Source organism: Bufo gargarizans, chromosome 1 (genome assembly GCF_014858855.1).
Source record: "Bufo gargarizans isolate SCDJY-AF-19 chromosome 1, ASM1485885v1, whole genome shotgun sequence".
Taxonomy (NCBI): domain Eukaryota; kingdom Metazoa; phylum Chordata; class Amphibia; order Anura; family Bufonidae; genus Bufo; species Bufo gargarizans.
The window spans coordinates 490,896,353-490,915,267 of NC_058080.1; the positions used below are offsets into that span (position 1 = coordinate 490,896,353).

Genomic DNA, 18,915 nt, shown 5'->3' on the forward strand with positions numbered 1-18,915 from the left:
TATAGGCAGCTAAATCAACTGCTATAGAGTCATTTGGAAGATGGAGCCCACTCCTGCTTAGTCACATTGTCCAAGGGTTATGGGAGTGCATGGAGATACAATAGACCATTCTATCCTGTATGGTGAAACTAGGCACCAATGTGAGCCAATTATAATCCTTGCTATGGGACCCTGCCTCTTTATGCATGCCATTGTTTTCAGTCTACGTAAACTTACCTACTTTAATATTTTCTGGCCATCTTGTGTACTTTCCATGGTACTGATCCACCATATAGTACCAATAGGTTTTAACATATATAAGAATATTTTCATGTAAACTATCATAAAGACACAGGCAGAAAATTTCTCAAGAGGGTAATAGTTGAAATTATTATTTCTTGAGCCTGCATCGGCGTACTTTTAGCCAAAAGTCTCAATGATAAATAATTAACATAGATAACCATGACCACTTTCACACCCACATTTTAAAACTGGATTGAGTGGATTAAAACGGCAGAAAGTCACAACATTTTTGCACAAGCAACATTCAAAAGCCCCTGTTAGAGATTTTTGGAAGCCAGAATTCTGGAGTGCAAGGCTGGATAAATTCCCTCTGTCAGTTTTTTCAGTCTGCAAAATGTTCTTAATCTTGGTCAAATACTGTGTAGATAGTCTCACTGTGATGAAGGGGATATACTGCACAACATTTTTGATATTTAAGGTATTAGCGTGGCTGACTAAAAGGATAAAAGTCATAAAAATAGCCCCCCATAACATATTCATATTGACGACACATACCTGTGTGACCAAACAAATCAACTCAGTATCGTTCTTTTGTTTTGTCCATTTAATCTAGTTAGTGAGCGCAAAAGATGTCAAGTTTTTACATTTGATCATATTCCATGTCATTAAGAAAATATTTTTATAAGGTTCATGGGCAAAATCTTACCCAAAGACATAATAATCACGAAAAATATGATTGTATGTACAGGGAAAGCAGCACACGTCAGCATACACAGAACATATATAAACAAGAAAATACATTGCTATCGTTCTTTAGTTTCTATAATACAAGATATAGATAGGTGGTTCACAACATTCAGCACCCGCACATTTGTGTCCACATTTTCAGCTGGTCTGTGCAGGAGTAATTACATCTGGCCATGTGCCTTTGTTGGTAAAGATGGATGTGTCCACAAGATGCACATACCTAAGCTGGACCTTGTGTGGTTAGGTTACTGTTGGAACCAACAAATGAAACCAACAAATGAAAAAATGATCAAAGAAACAGCTAAAGGGATTTCAACAGGTGCCCCTAGATTCATGGTTTCATTAAAATATTATAGATAAAATTCATCTGAATTAGAAGTGGGTGGGTGATATCTGAGCCAATGCTTCCAGGAATGAAGGAATAAGGACTTCTTATAGTTATATGGGGCACTGGTTTAGCACAGATAAGGCTCCGTTTCCACCAATGCTAGCAACTTCTATTCTTCCTTGACCCCCCAAAATAGGAACAGATCCCAAACCACTGAACATGATAAAAAACATTTCAAAATAAAGGGCTTGTGAATCCTACACAAATGAAAGGATAAATGGATCTTCCTATCATGGCTAAAAACATAAATTGTATAATCAGCTTTTCAAAAAATTTCTTAAACTATAGAAATAATCTACATAAAAAGTTTATATATTTGCATTGTTTTTCAGATCAGAGCTGCATGTACAATTCCACTAGTCGTCAAAGAGAACGGTCAACATGTTTGTCGCCAGACACATCCCACATCATAAGTACATTACAGCACAGTGCATATTGTATAGACTTTTGTAACCAGATGGAGGCATTGCATGAATCCTGGGAGATACCAGCTCTGAAGGTTGTAGAAATGTGCGTGAAAGCAATGTATTTACAGAGGGATTACAAATTAGCTTTTTTTATATAGAAACATTCTTTTTATAAGTTGTATAATGTATTCAAGGTGAATTCAGACTTTAAAGGGGTTTTCTGGGATGAAGATATTGCTATAAACAGGATAGGTCACCAATATCAGAGCGATGGTGGTCTGACAACCAGCACCCCCACCAATTAGCTGTTCCCTGCAGTATACAGAGCTGGAATACCACAGCTCTATACATTGTATAGTGGCCATTCACGGGTACTGCAGTTCAGCTCCCAAATGCATCATTGTAGGGTTCTGTGTAGGTGTGTAACCCCCACTAATCTAATATTGATTATCCTATGGATAAGTCATCAGTATCTTAGTCCCGGAAAACCCCTTTAGGTTGGCCATTGACATAACATAGCTGTAAGCTGTCTTCTTTTAGGAAAACAAGGAACTAGACGGGAACATTCCTATGGACCGTTTCCCCCAGCAGAAGACATTGGGTGACCACTAGGCTGAGCCTATGGATTAAACTAGATTTGCCCATAATTACATAATTTCTATGGCTAACATAAATTCACTAGTTAGATACAAAACATCTGACATTTGAACAATATATAGTATACTGCATCCCCACTGAATTTTTTTTGTTTCAGTGGGCAGTAAAACACACATTAAATAGTATGCTTTGCAATGTGTTACCTGTATTAAACAACCACCAATTTTATCTGTACCTTGTGTGAGGAATGAGAATTTCAAATGAACACACAAGAAACACTCCTAAAAACATTTACAATCATTAAATTATGTAATTTTTTTTATGAATATATATATATATATATATATATATATATATAGAAAAAGAGGAGTGTAGCAGCTCTAACCTGCCCTTCCTTTAGTTGTGAGCACGGACAGCCCATGTCAGGTGCGGGCGACAATGAAGAAAAGAAGTTGAGAAAATCCAGCTCCACTTAAAAAGGAATAGGCGTTTATTCAGCTTGCGGTTAAAAACTCATCCGAGGATACAAAATAACAGTCTTGTCTAAGCTTTTCGGGCTACTAGAAACAATTCCAGCCCTTCTTCATGACACAGAAAAACATTGAGAGTGAGACCTCTTATAGGGGAGGGTGCACCTGTGTTCACTAATGTTCCCACAGGCCTGTAACCGCCCCCAGAAAGAGGTACCACACCTTCAAGTTAACTCTTCATATGAAAATCAATTTAAAGAAAAAAACGTAAATATATAACCATATGTATGCATAGAGAAAATATATGTGGCCAATAGCTATGCACAAACTATGTGATACAAAGATGTACATATATAATGGATACATGAAATATAAACTGAATATGTAACAGTATTATGCCAGAATATGATGGAATATAATGGAGATCACATTATCAGAGAATTGAGTACCGTAATACTTCCAGAAAAAAGAGGAGTTCACATATTAGATCCCTGGTATGTGAGTTATTGCTGCATGATCAGATCTAGACGTTTATTGAGCCCCTCAGGTTGACGTGTGTTCAGCGAAAAAATCCAGAAGGATTCTCTATTTAATAGTTTCCTTCTATAATCTCCTCCACGCTTAGGTAGAAAAACCTTTTCTATACCTTGTACTACCATGTCTGATGTGTCCCCATCATGGCAGACAGCAAAATGCAGACTAGCTGCAGACACATTGCGACTGCCATGATGGGGCACATCAGAGATGTGTTTGCGTATTCTAGATTTTATAGCATTAATAGTGCAACCCACGTATTGCAGTTTACATTTAGTGCAAGTGATCAAATAGACAGCATGGGTTGTATTGCAGTTGAGATACGCTTTCATAGGAAAAACTCTGTTATTTACTGTTGAGGAAAAGGTCTTGGATTTAATCATGTGTGTGCAGCAAATGCATCTGTGGTGTCCACACTTATAACTCCCCTTGGTCCTAAGCCAAGGGGAGTTATAAGTGTGGACACCACAGATGCATCATGGCAGTCGCAATGTGTCTGCAGCTAGTCTGCATTTTGCTGTCTGCCATGATGGGGACACATCAGACATGGTAGTACAAGGTATAGAAAAGGTTTTTCTACCTAAGCGTGGAGGAGATTATAGAAGGAAACTATTAAATAGAGAATCCTTCTGGATTTTTTCGCTGAACACACGTCAACCTGAGGGGCTCAATAAACGTCTAGATCTGATCATGCAGCAATAACTCACATACCAGGGATCTAATATGTGAACTCCTCTTTTTTCTGGAAGTATTACGGTACTCAATTCTCTGATAATGTGATCTCCATTATATTCCATTACATTCTGGCATAATACTGTTACATATTCAGTTTATATTTCATGTATCCATTATATATGTACATCTTTGTATGACATAGTTTGTGCATAGCTATTGGCCACATATATTTTCTCTATGCATACATATGGTTATATATTTACGTTTTTTTCTTTAAATTGATTTTCATATGAAGAGTTAACTTGAAGGTGTGGTACCTCTTTCTGGGGGCGGTTACAGGCCTGTGGGAACATTAGTGAACACAGGTGCACCCTCCCCTATAAGAGGTCTCACTCTCAATGTTTTTCTGTGTCATGAAGAAGGGCTGGAATTGTTTCTAGTAGCCCGAAAAGCTTAGACAAGACTGTTATTTTGTATCCTCGGATGAGTTTTTAACCGCAAGCTGAATAAACGCCTATTCCTTTTTAAGTGGAGCTGGATTTTCTCAACTTCTTTTCTTCATATATATATATATATACAGTACAGACCAAAAGTTTGGACACACCTTCTCATTCAAAGAGTTTTCTTTATTTTCATGACTATGAAAATTGTAGATTCACACTGAAGGCATCAAAACTATGAATTAACACATGTGGTATTATATATATAACAAAAAAGTGTGAAACAACTGAAAATATGTCATATTCTAGGTTCTTCAAAGTAGCCACCTTTTGCTTTGATTACTGCTTTGCACACTCTTGGCATTCTCTTGATGAGCTTCAAGAGGTAGTCACCTGAAATGGTTTTCACTTCACAGGTGTGCCCTGTCAGGTTTAATAAGTGGGATTTCTTGCCTTATAAATGGGGTTGGGACCATCAGTTGCGTTGTGGAGAAGTCAGGTGGATACACAGCTGATAGTCCTACTGAATAGACTGTTAGAATTTGTATTATGGCAAGAAAAAAACAGCTAAGTAAAGAAAAACGAGTGGCCATCATTACTTTAAGAAATGAAGGTCAGTCAGTCTGAAAAATTGGGAAAACTTTGAAAGTGTCCCCAAGTGCAGTCACAAAAACCATCAAGCGCTACAAAGAAACTGGCTCACATGCAGACCGCCCCAGAAAAGAAAGACCAAGAGTCACCTCTGCTGCAGAGGATAAGTTCATCCGAGTCACCAGCCTCAGAAATCGCAGGTTAACAGCAGCTCAGATTAGAGACCAGGTCAATGCCACACAGAGTTCTAGCAGCGGACACATCTCTAGAACAACTGTTAAGAGGAGACTGTGTGAATCAGGCCTTCATGGTAGAATATCTGCTAGGAAACCACTGCTAAGGACAGGCAACAAGCAGAAGAGACTTGTTTGGGCTAAAGAACACAAGGAATGGACATTGGACCAGTGGAAATCTGTGCTTTGGTCTGATAAGTCCAAATTTGAGATCTTTGGTTCCAACCACTATGTATTTGTGCGATGCAGAAAAGGTGAACGGATGGACTCTACATGCCTGGTTCCCACCGTGAAGCATGGAGGAGGTGTGATGGTGTGGGGGTGCTTTGCTGGTGACACTGTTGGGGATTTATTCAAAATTGAAGGCATACTAATCCAGCATGGCAACCACAGCATCTTGCAGCGGCATGCTATTCCATCCGGTTTGCGTTTAGTTGGACTATCATTTATTTTTCAACAGGACAATGACCCCAAATACACCTCCAGGCTGTGTAAGGGCTATTTGACCATGAAGGAGAGTGATGGGGTGCTGCGCCAGATGACCTGGCCTCCACAGTCACCGGACCTGAACCCAATCGAGATGGTTTGGGGTGAGCTGGACCGCAGAGTGAAGGCAAAAGGGCCAACAAGTGCTAAGCATCTCTGGGAACTCCTTCAAGACTGTTGGAAGACCATTTCAGGTGACTACCTCTTGAAGCTCATCAAGAGAATGCCAAGAGTGTGCAAAGCAGTAATCAAAGCAAAAGGTGGCTACTTTGAAGAACCTAGAATATGACATATTTTCTGTTGTTTCACACTTTTTTGTTATGTATATAATTCCACATGTGTTAATTCATAGTTTTGATGCCTTCAGTGTGAATCTACAATTTTCATAGTCATGAAAATAAAGAAAACTCTTTGAATGAGAAGGTGTGTCCAAACTTTTGGTCTGTACTGTATATATATATATGTGTGTGTATCTACATAAATCTATTCTGAAATAAGCATTGCTAAAATAATATGCAACACTCAAAGCCCTTTTCTTGGCTAGACATAAAGTATTCTTTGATCATCATTTAATGGTTTTAATTTTTAACAAGCTAATTCATAATATTATGTATATATTATATACTCTACATGTATATAAACCCTATGAACAATGTAACTGTAGCAAATCTGCCCATTCTGAATTGTACACAGTTCATTCACACGTCCGTGGAATGGGTCCGCATCTGTTCCACAATATCCGGGAACGGGTGCGGACCCATTCATTCTCAATGGGGCAGGAATGGATGCGGAGAGCACATTATGTGTTCTCCGCATCCGCATTCCGGAGCACGACCCCGATCTTCCGGTTCGCAGCTCTGGAAAAAAATAGAACATGTCCTATTCTTGTCCGCAATTGCGGACAAGAATAGGCAGTTCTATGGGGCTGCCGGCCATGTGTATTGCGGATCCGCAATACACTACGGAAGTGTGAATGAACCCTAAGAAAAATGCATCAGAAAGATGTCAGGTTTGAAGAACTGACAACCTGTACAACCACTGTCCTTGACTGTTAAACAGGTTGTCCACTTTATTTATATTGATGACCTATCAGATCTTCAGGGGAATGACTCCCAGCACCCCCACTGATCAGCTGTTTGAAGAGTAAACAGTGATCGTATGAGCACTGCCTTATCTTCATTGTTTACCTGCTCGCCGTCGCACCTTCTCACCACTGCGGTTGCGTCGGCGAGCAGGTAAACAATGAAGAGAAGGCAGTGCTCATAGAAGCGCTGCTTTCTCTTCAAACAGCTGATCAGCGGATTGCTGGGAGTCTGATCCCCGCCGTTCTGATATTGATGACCTATCCTTTTTAGAAATAAAGTCGACAACCCCTTCAAGTTTTATTGTATTAACATTGAAGGCTTCCTGAGTGACCTTCACATTCAAGCCTTGAGATCTTATTATTCTGTGGTCACAATGTAGTCTCATTTTATCTACTGGCTAACTACTTCAACATTTCACATCTAGATAAACCCTGAGAATTTGTCTTGCAGATCTGTACAATCTTATAGCTTATAACACCAAAGGTGGCCATACATATTTTCTACAAGTATGTTGAAGGTTGAACAACCATCAAATGAACAATCATCTGGCAAACAGCTGTTAGTCCATATTGGCCATTATAGTGAAACTGACCATACGTGTTCAATGACATGGGATGATGGATAAACAACATTCTTGGACAGTTCTTTGAAGGAAACTTAACTTACAATTTTTTTTTTCATGATGATGGTCTGTAATCAGCTAGCTAAAACGAAGTGTTAAATTTCACTTAAGGAACAATTTTGTTGGTTGAAATTTTCAACTTTGATCAACTATAGAGAATTTGTATGGCCACCTCTAAATGCAACTTATGGTAGATATGCCCTGGTGTCATAGTGTCATCAGACACATTCCTCGTGTAGTGATATCCAAGCATATTCATCAACAGAAAACAAATAAACAAATGAAATAAAAAATGTGGATAAATATTTTTATATTTCACAGAAAAACAAGACATAAATCACTGCATCCCTTCATTAAATGGCAGGCCATGTCAGTATTAAGGGAGTTAAACGCGTCGTAACCCATCCTGTCTTGGGGAGGCCAAACAATAAACAAGAAAAAGCAAACCTTGAAGGTGACATCACATCATTAGCTGACTCTTTATTTTGGCATCAATGCTTTGGTCACACAATAATGACTGTGGATCCAGGTGCTTGAAAGTAAACACCCGGTAATACAAGGTAGGTCTGTTGTAGTATGTCTGTTTCTTTGAAGTTCCAACAAAACAGTTCACCATTCCCCCCCACCAAAAGGGGGATGTGGGCAATAGAGAGTGAGAGAAAGAGGTGGCTTTTAATTATTAATATGAAAAATCTAGAAGTCTAATAAATGGAAGCTTCTGCAGCAGTTCAATCACACCTTGAGTGTACATGTTCTGCAGCAGAGTTGCTGAAGTACTTTCCTTATGCACAGGTTGTTCTTTTTTACTAGCATACAGAAGCCACCCTCAGCCCACGCTTCTTCCGTTGCTTTCCCGAGGTTGACAGTAGGAAGGAGCAGAAATGTCAAGATTTTCAAGATGGAAGAAGGTTTGATTGGGTAAGAACAGGCAGATTGTATGAGAAAAACCATTCAGCAACAGGAAACAAGGCAATTTGGTCCATCAGAGGTAAAATTTCATTCAACATGGTTTCAATAGGTAGGAATATAAGGATCCGTGGAGAGTGAGTGATTGACATCCATTGATGAAAGAGATAAAAGAAACAGAAAAAAAAACAGTAGAAAATTAGAATTTAACATCAAGAAATTGTGATAAACATAGCAAAGAATGTCATACTCAAGGACAATAAAATCATGGAGGAGGAATAAAGTAACAGGGAACGTAATGTTCATACAATATGCATTTAAAGCATCGCTCATCTGAGTTTACCTTATCAAGAGACATATACTGGAAATACAAGAAAAAAATAAAAACCATGGATATTATTGATATGTATTGTGAGGTTTGTCTCCTTTTGGAGGTGTCTATGGTTTCCCTCTTATAATTTTTATTTTCTTTACTCTGGAATAGAGCTAATTTGCATACTTTTTTCTGATAGAGCATTTTTTTATATGAAAGTCTCACCTAAATCCCTATCTAGGCAAACAAGCAAATATTTGTCTGCGGCAAATTCATTATTCAAATGATCTGCAAATGTCACTAAAAATAGTGAAACATATTCGCTCAACAAGGAGCAGAAAAAGGAAAAACAAAAGCACGCTGCTCTGCTATCTATAAAAGTTATTTATTAAAAACATACATAAAACACTATAAGTAGGCGGGCCGCCACCTTCATCAGGCTGTACTAAAAATAATGGGGAATTCACCTCTAAAGTGTACCTAAACCTCCAGAGAAGCTTTATTCGAAATAACTGTAGATGTGATAAAACGCATATTTGTAATGTCATTAATTTTTTTTTTTACTTTTCCTAATAAAGTAGGCATCTGAAGTTCAGGTGCCTTTTGCGCTTTGCAATCTGTATTCCTGTACACCGTTATGTATGTGAGTACTGATTCACCTGTAGCGCAATGAGCACTGTACAGGCCAAAGCATCGCTGCTCCTGCCTGTACCAGCACTGCTCTGGTATAGACTGGCTATGTGAGGTTTGTGCAGGGCAAGAGCTCAATAGCACATTGCTCCTCTGCCTGTGCCCTCTCTGCTAAAGCCTGAAAAAGCCTATCTATGCCAGGTTTTAGTAGGGCAGCGCTGGTACAGTCAGGGGCATCGATGCTCCGGCATGTACAGCGCCCAGCGTGGCCAAAGGGGAATCAGTACTTCAGTACACAGCAATGTAGAGGTGTACAGATTGAAGAGTACAATAGGCACTTGAATTTCAAGTGTCTATGTCGCTAGGAAAAGTAAAAAATAATAATAATTCAAGTCACTTTTTTTATTACATTTACGATTAGTTTTAATAACTTTTCTCTGAAGGTTTAGGTACACTTTAAAGGAGTCCTCAGGGATTTAAAATGGCTAGCAAGTAGCAACCTGTCCTACAATGTGAGCAGGGCTGGATGCTGCCACTTGTAGTGCTGCCTAGGGGGGTGAAGTATAGGGCCTCACTACATTGCTCTATAATACATGGTAAGAACGTGATCCTACCTATGATATGCGATCATGGCTAAGCAGCCTGACAAGAAAACCAATATGCAGTGTATCCAAGTGCCAGAACGTAGAGTGTAGTGAGGCCGTGCCCTGCCCACTAGGCAGCTCTCCTGCCCTGGACTCCGGACTCTTACCAACCTTGGAAAACCCCTTAAAATAATGCACAATCAGTGTTATCAAAGTTTATTCCTTAGCTGAAATGATCATGGCAGTATATGATCGTGGAACTGTATTCATGCATATCTTTGGGAGAACTCAAGCCTCTACACAGAGAGCTCTGACAACTACATCTGACACTGTAAAGAAAGACAAATGTGACTTTTACACTCTATAAATAAGACTGGTGTGAAGAGGTTTGTGCTGTGAGATGTCTTTCTCCGCTTGCTGTCAATACACTGAAAACATTTCAAGGAAATTTTGTCATTGGGATAAAAAGGGAAGGAAATCAAATGTGAGCCAGAGATGAAAAATGATTGCTAGCTGAAAAAACATCTAAGCCAAACAATCAAGACTCATTTGTGAAGATAAGAATAAAAAAAGACATTGATGTGAGTCAAACACAGGCATTAATCTCCAGCCACATGAATATTGTATTCTGCACTACACACACAGCAGACAGACACACATAACCTTGGTCAAAAGATCTGCCCAGAGCTAGAGAGAACAATCCATTATGGAGCAGCCCCCCCTTTCATATTACCTTCAGAACAACACTTTACTTGCAGTCCTCCAAAAACTGAATCTAGTCAGAAGCTGCAGTATATTCTCTGTAGCCCTTACCATAACATTCTGCATTCCTAATGTGTCTTCACTTTCATCAATTTCAAATTTACCAGGATTCTTCAAGCCCTTCTGTGCCTCTGCAGAACAAAAGATAGGACATGTCCTATCTTTGGCCGCATCTTGCAGATCGTGGACACATTGAAGTCAGAGGGTCCACACTGCGATATGGGGTACACAAGCCCGGTGACTGTTTTATGGAACCGCAGTACGCAGTCAGCAAAACAGGCACGGCTGTCCAATGGTCAAGTGAAGGCATCCTAAATGTGCATGGATGTAAAGGTGACCATGACCCTTAGATGGCTATGGGACAAATGCTTGTTCAGCCGTCACCTATTCTCACAATCCCCCGATACACAATGGGGAGAAGGTAATAAGCCACTGCCAGACACTTTGGCAGCATCTTATCGCCTGTGATTGAAAGCCACTGGTCATTTGCCATCGAGGAGAGTTTGGGAACCACCATACACATTAGATGTTTGTCCGGTTTGTGAAATCTCATGTTAAATAGAGTATACAGATGCAGTGTTCAGACTCTGCATGTAAAACAGTAAGCGATACAGCGATCGTGACCACTAGTAGGCCACGTCTGACTATACATTTTCCCTGGATAGCCGACCATAAAATACATGGATGGCTCAGATTTTCCGGAGCTAGAGACAATCGGACAATTCTTGTACATGCATCCTTACGGGAGGCTGTCTTTATGAGATAACTCCTTTAATCCAGGTTGCTCAAAGTGAAGTAGTCAGTTATAGAACCATAAGGATGGTCACATAAGATCTTTTAAGAGGAATTATTTGCCCACATAAGGGTCAGTCATTTTCAATTTAGAGAAGGAAGGCATTAAACAGTTCTTGGTGAAATGTGGTGGATGGATTGTGCGGGAAAGAATTTCGATTAAACAATGACAATTACCTACAAATTCTATAGGATTTTTCCTATCGTATCCTATTATCTTTAAGGTAGTAATCCAGTGCCGCGAGCCACTTTTTCCTGATTCCCAGTCATATGTTATTTGTGGAGTTCAATAATGACTGGGGGATGCCAGGCGACTGGGAAACAATCAAGGCAAGTAGAAAGGGAATGATTACACAAAGACATTTTACCTTAATGGGTTTTTCATCAAAACGCTATTATGTAATTAGTTATGCCATATCATTGCGTATCATTCAGTCTAGTTAGAGCTGCTTCATTATATTCTGCATGGCGGTGGCAGATGAGACTAGACAGGAGTGCTGCAAGCCTTTACTACGTTTAGTGCATTTAATCATACAGAGTACATTGGATAGTAAATGCAGAAATAGAGCGGATGCATCCACCAGCAGCATGCTACATAAATATAGTTTATGTCATTAACCTGTGGGATGCCAGTCCATGAATACTATAGTTGATGGCTCTCTGAGCTTGTTGATAAATGGGTCATTTCCATTTCACACATCCGTGACACCTATCATCTCATATTTAAGCTACTTTCACACTAGCATTTTTACTGGATCCGGCAGGGTTTCCCAAAAACGCTTCCGTTACTAATAATACAACCATTTGCATCTGCTATGAACGGATCATAGCCAATACGGATCATGAACTCCATTGAAAGTCAATAGAGGACGGATCCGTTTTCTATTGTGTCAGATTGTGTCAGAGAAAACGGATCCGTCCCCATTGACTTGCATTGTGGGCCATGACGGATCTGCTTTGCTCCGCATCCCATGACGAAAAGCAAAGTGCAGCATGCTGCGGTTTGCTCTCCGGTATGAGAACGGAATGCATTTTGGAGCACTCCGTTCTGTTCAGTTACATTTTGTCCCCATTTACAATGAATGGGGACAAAACGGAAGCGTTTTTTTCAGGTATTGAGACCCTATGACATATCTCAATACCGGAAAATAGAAACGCTAGTGTGAAAGTAGCCTTAATATGCACTCTGTAGTATGTACAAAGTGCATCAGTGTGAAATTGTCGGCTGCACTGAGACCCCAATGTTTGCAGTGCTGCCTGCAACCTAGCGATCATCCTGCTGCTTGAGATGAAAATATTGTGTTTGTAATTCACAGCCTCATGTCTCAGTAATATGAGCTCGGCCTGCATTAACATTGACATTCTTTGTAAGGTTTGCCATGAGTGGCAGTAAAAATAAATTGTTGCAGGACACTGCGATTTATCTGAAGGGCACAGTGGTTATAAAGGTTCAGTATTCACAGATAAACAGTGTATAGACAGCACACGGAATGTCAGAGCAATCCATCACTCATCCTCCCATCAGAGGTACATTCGGTCCTTATCTGCCGCGCTCATCATAAAACAGCTCCACAACTGGCACAGAAAGTAAAAACCAGATTCTCGAGCAAATATTCTTTCTTTACTTCTTTACAGACCCACATTTTGCAAACAACCTTCATGTGTTCTTGCTGTTTGCATTATATGAAGTCTATCACATCAATCAATGGACTCACCATCTTTACACACCGTTCCAACTAGACACGTGTTGCCTTCCAGTAGATAGCCATCCGGACAAGTAGTACAGTTTCTGTCCCCGGGCCCAGCACAGGATAAACAGCTGCCATCACATCTGTAAAACATCAGTAATATGTTCCATGTAATCTAAGAAATGATTAGAAGTGCCTATATTTGACAAGCTGGAACTGTTACATAAGGACAAACATGCTGCACGTCGGTGGGAAGAAAATCAGCAGGTCAGGACATTTGTTCAGAACCTAGATGTTCGAATCCAGATACTTGTACTTGACTAGAAAAACACAACTAATTTCTTCTAGAAATAGTGTCACTCTTGTCCATGGACTTTGTATTGCTATCCAGAATTTTGACTCATAAGGAGCCCCCTACAAAAGGCGGCATGAGTGAGATGGTTCTCTTTCTTGGAAGATACCTCTTTGCATATTCATTTCCCATGGAGCACTGCCAATATGTCTCCAAACCATGGAGTACTTACAGTAAGTTTCCATACAGGACTGGTCTCTTTAAGGAGATTCAGCACCCTGCCTAAGCCTCTTCCAAGGCATCGCACCTAGCCAGCCAGAATCCTACTCCATACTGATGAGGAGCAAGCACCCTGAAACAGCTGGCTACGGATAGATATCTGGCCAGGCTATATTCCCTTGTCAAATCTCAAGGCTTGTTGGAAAGTCGGACTTTGACTCATAGGGAGACATTTCCAAGTGCTGGCACTAGTGAGATGGTTGGGAGATACCTCTTTGCAGAGTCATTTATTTGAAATAACTTACGCCATTTATAGGAATACAAAGCATGTGAATTGAACGCATATGCTGACTGTAATCACAAACACAAGCTCACTTCTGGACTGGGATACAGTACTTCATTGGTATGTACTGTAGTTAAATGTGGCCAGTGACTGACAAAGAAGTGGGCAAAATGGAGCATATAGTACATTTTCAAGCTGGAAACTGGATGTGTTGATGCTTTTTACACCTCGTCAAGAACAATTTCATTGTAACAACACTGATTGCATCTCTATTAATCCCGTCTGGAATGACAACCCATTTATTGGCAAGAGGTATTCTAAAATAGCTTTCCACTATGAGGAGCGCAGCTGGTCTTATTTTATGCTATAAAATCATGTCTCCGTCCTGACCGTCAACACTGAGGCCTTGTGAAGCTATGTAATGTGTATTAATGTGTGTAATTGGAAGCAGAATTCCCGGCTTCTCCTTGATGTAATTAGCTGTGGCAGCCTCTCACTGTTTTAATCTGATGTGTATGGGGAGCTGAAAGCTTTCATTAGAAAAGGAAATTTACATTAATCGTCACATTTTTCGTTCAATGCAGTAAGAAAATCCAATGCCATCGCTGTCACTTCCAAATGCTGAGCCTTGGTGCTCATTATTTTGCAGCACAAACACTAAAACTCGCGGCTTCTTTAACCAGTCACATCACACTTCTTTTCATAGAGAATATATGTATGGCTAGATCAGTGTGTATCCTCTCTCAAGAGACATAACAGAAAAAGAGGCCTGTCCCAGAGCCATGCACCCATCCCCCCAACTCCGAACATTGCAGTTCTCTATTTCTGTGAATAATGAGATATTCTTTCTAAAACAACGATTCTCCAAATTATCGATTTATGCCTTATTAAAGCAAGAGGATCCAATATACCGTAGACATCCATGTGCTGGAACATTACAACGTGGATGCTGGGCTTTTAGATATTATTTTCTAGTTTTATCTTACGCTGATTATGTGCTATTGTTTGTTAGGGATATCTCTTAATCGGTGTGTAAAATTGTCAAGATTATTGCTCAGCATTGAAAATATTCTGGAAAAAAGAATCAACTGGGAAAAATCTGCAATTATGACAATTGGACAAGAAGTTGAGGTAGTCACTCCATTTTGCCAGTTGATAAGAAAATGTTATATTTTCAAATTATTGTTTTGAAGAACTTTAGTGATTTTATTTTATTTTGAATATTTTCCCATGGTTTTAGAAAATTAGGGTAAAAGATTTGGAGAAGGTTGAGAATGTCTATGGCTGCTTGGATGCATAAAAATGTGATTCTCTTCAAATGTTTTTGTTTAATTAATTCTCAAATTTATCTTGGATAGTAAGAGAGTTAGAATAGGATTAGATAGTTTGTCACAACCAACGATAGAGGGGGAGTAAAGATGCCCAACTTCTATAAATATTTTTTAGCATCACAATTGATGATGGGATTTAAGGTAGCAGTTGATAGGAGTCATTTGGTTATTAGTGCACTCGAGGTGCAAATTCTTCATAGAAAAAAAAATACTTAGGTGTGTCACAGGCAAGATGCTACAGAGTGTGCGGAATTCAGTGAGGGAAAACTTGAATATTGAAGGTTTTCGTAACTCCAATTTTAGGTATTATAAGGTATAGGGCAGGGATATTATGTACAAAAGCTTGAAAAATTGCAGGGATTAATGTATTATCACAGTGGTTTAATGATAATAAATGCAATACTTTTGAAGAGAATCAACAGGAATATATGGTAGAGAATAAAATTGTCTTTTATTATTTACAGGTTCAATATGCTTTTGGGGCACAAATGAATAAGAAGTCACTTATATTAGCAAGACACCAATTATATTATGTTTTATTTGATAGTAAACCAAATAAAAGATGTTATCTAGGATTTATGTTTGGGGAATTATGCAATTTTTTTTACCGTGAGCTCATGGGAGGTGGTACGTGGGGGGTTGGGGTTTTTGGATTTATGAATATAGTGGAACACTGTATGTATTTGTTTAAAAGAGTTTTACATTTATTAATAGAAAATAAAGGAACACAGAGTCAAGAAAAATGAGTTCATGATTAGTCTTCCCCATGTCTCTTACAAACTCTGTTCCTTCCAGTTGCTATCCCAGAGTAACTATCAATATCTCCTCCCCTTTTGTTCTTCTTTGAAGTCTCACATCTGCCATCCTTTTGTTCTGCTCTCACTGTGAGGGTATTATGCTAACTTTATGAGTAAAGCTATATATACCACACAAGTTTGCTAGCAGCAAACATATGAAATCCCTTTGAATTTACCATTTCCACCTTCCATATGGTTAAAATGAATCAAATTACCAAGTAATTCTGCTCTGTATATGGGTCAAATGGATGAAGTTTTGGCCAAGTACTGAAAAGTCCTGATGTGACTTACAGTGCACTTACTGTATGTTTTATATATAATTTGTAAAGGTTTGTCTAAGGAGCAAAAGATATTTCCCTGTTTTCTCATGTTCTCCTGCTGCCTTACGCCAGTATTTGGATGTAATGATCATCTTGCTCACCTTAATTGGCTAGCCTTCCTTTAAATGTTCATGTCGTCGGCTCTGTTGTTGCTGGGTATAGCAAGAGCTCTGTACATTATGTACAGAATCCTTGTATTACTAGCACCCTGCTCTACTCTACTTGTGTTGGGTCACTGTAACTTGGGATTTGTAGTCCTTCTACCTTTTATTGCTGACAGCATTGAGGTTTGTTGTTTTCGTGTGGACACTGTTTATTATCATCTCTTTGCTGAGTGAGTATGATTCGCCTCTGGCTGTGTTGCTGGGTAAATATTGCTGATCATAATGAGTTTCTGTTAACGTATTTTTTTTTCTCATCACCATCATTCATTTGCACTCTACCCAAATACCACTGCCATCATTGTTAACTTCTTGTCATCTATTAGTGAGTTTACTTCCGTGTACCTTCCTGTTGTTATAGAATTCAGCCCTATTCTAATTCCTGGGGGTATCCAAGAACAAGGAGACACCATCAGTACTCAGGAAAGGCGACCGCTGTAGGTAGAGTCTAGTTGTGTAGTGTAAATGCACAATCAGCATCGTAACAATTTGCTAGTATGTGAAGAAAATGACTGCTGCATATTCAGTGATATTTTAGGTTTGTTTTTATCTCTGGACTATTTATGGTTGTGTGTGTTTGCTACGCTTCTTGACTTCTGTATCATCTTCTATGCATTATTTATGTCACATTCTTCTAGTTATTAGATTATTATTGCCTGAGGACACACTAATGTGTGAATGTATTTTATTCTTACATCTCACCCACCAAACATTTTTTCCTAGCTTAAAAGTGCAATCAATATTTCACATTACTACACGTCAATACTGCTTACCTTTTACATGTTTTAAACCCATTTGTTTTCGGTGGTGCCATATAATATTGAGAGCCACACGAAATGACACAACGTCCATCTTCAAAGTAGATTTCTTTTGCACAATTTATACAATTATCTATTCCAGGACCTAGATTAATAAGATATAAAACATAGTATATGTACGCAAATAAAGTATTTTTCATATATTACAAGTATTTGGTAAAGGGTCAAGACTGACTACTACATACTGTATATATGATTGAGGTAGTAATATTAACAGCTGAATGATTATACAATACATCAGGCCTCATGACATTAGTGCATAACGGTTATACCGTGGGGTGAAGGTAACTGGGTAACCTGCAAGTATCCAGGGCCATAAAGATCTATAGGTTCTGGATGTCACATAAGAGAAATTCAGCGTAATATGAGGACGGTGTGTAGGCACAAAGTCTAAGGAAAATGTATATTGTATATAGACCCTATAAAGCGATCTGTAATATCATAAGGAGAAATGCAATGATGTCCTGTTAGGTGGTAACCAACATTGCCCAAAACAGCAGGCGGCTGTTTTCTTGTGGTTATCATTTGAGTTTGTATTTGTCATTTAGTTTATTGAATATTACATAATAATTGATTTTGTCATTCATTTCTCTTAGAGATTAGGTATGTAGATAGATGGGGGATATAAAGATCACTGTATGAATAAACAGTAAAAATGTAAACACAGGAAATAACCATGTGTTGAATATATAGTGGAATAAATTCTGTATATAAACCATGTATAAAAGAGACAGAAAAATAGCAGCAGTGATTAAAAATGTTCCATATCCCATAAGATATTTGCCCATGCAAAGTGATTTAACATGCTTTACCTGAGCATGTGGCACAGGATCTGTGACATGGATCACACTCCTTCTTCACAGTGCTGTAGTATTTTCCATCATCACAGCTGATGAAGCATCGGGATCCCTGCAAACTAAAGAAAGAAGAGCTCTGAAGGAAAGATCTCAGCAGCACATTCCTTCTGGAGAAAACTGTGGTGGCAGAGGGTCTAGGTCCAATTCGTTACATCACTTTCCTTTGTATTATGACAGTTTGTAGTATTCTGCATATGTTACTTAGCATTTTGCAATGGGACCTTATATGGAAACCCATTCATACTACAACAGACTTAGCAAAGCCATCCCAACATTATAGAGGAACATGATATTCAATGCATTCCTTAACATAAGTATAATATGTGTTATGGTTCATCCATGTATAACATCATTTTATCATTATATAGTAATCGATGAAAGACCTAATTTATACCATTAGTGTAAACTGTCTACTGTATGTTTAACTTTCAATGCTAATGAGAGAACATGGGACTGAGGACAAATGAGAGAAATATTGGATGTGGATAAGTCAGCTTTTCAGCTTTAACATTGAGTACGTAACTGATTAATAAAGTAATTTAGGTCCCTTTTCTTAATTATATATAGCCATGGCCAAATGTGTCTTTAGAATGTAGGAGAACATAGGAAGCAACAAGTAGGCTGAAGAAATTGGTTCAAGACAAGTAGAAGAAAGTAACTTTTGC

General features: G+C 38.8%; 1 protein-coding gene across 3 annotated transcripts in view; it reads right to left on the reverse strand.

Annotated features, from left to right (window-relative positions):
• Window positions 1–18,915, reverse strand: part of PCSK5 (proprotein convertase subtilisin/kexin type 5) — a 437,218-nt gene that overhangs the window by 139,484 nt on the left and 278,819 nt on the right. Inside the window, exons 18-21 of one of the 3 annotated variants that reach the window (XM_044273924.1) lie at window positions 18,206–18,309; window positions 17,349–17,478; window positions 13,200–13,315; window positions 7,961–8,336 (exon numbers count right to left, since the gene is read on the reverse strand). In XM_044273924.1, coding sequence (XP_044129859.1) covers window positions 8,230–8,336; window positions 13,200–13,315; window positions 17,349–17,478; window positions 18,206–18,309 — 457 coding nt within the window. In that variant the 3' untranslated portion in view covers window positions 7,961–8,229. Of the gene's footprint in view, window positions 1–7,960; window positions 8,346–13,199; window positions 13,316–17,348; window positions 17,479–18,205; window positions 18,310–18,915 lie in introns of those variants that run through there. The other 2 variants (XM_044273916.1, XM_044273909.1) reach the window with 2 other exon arrangements.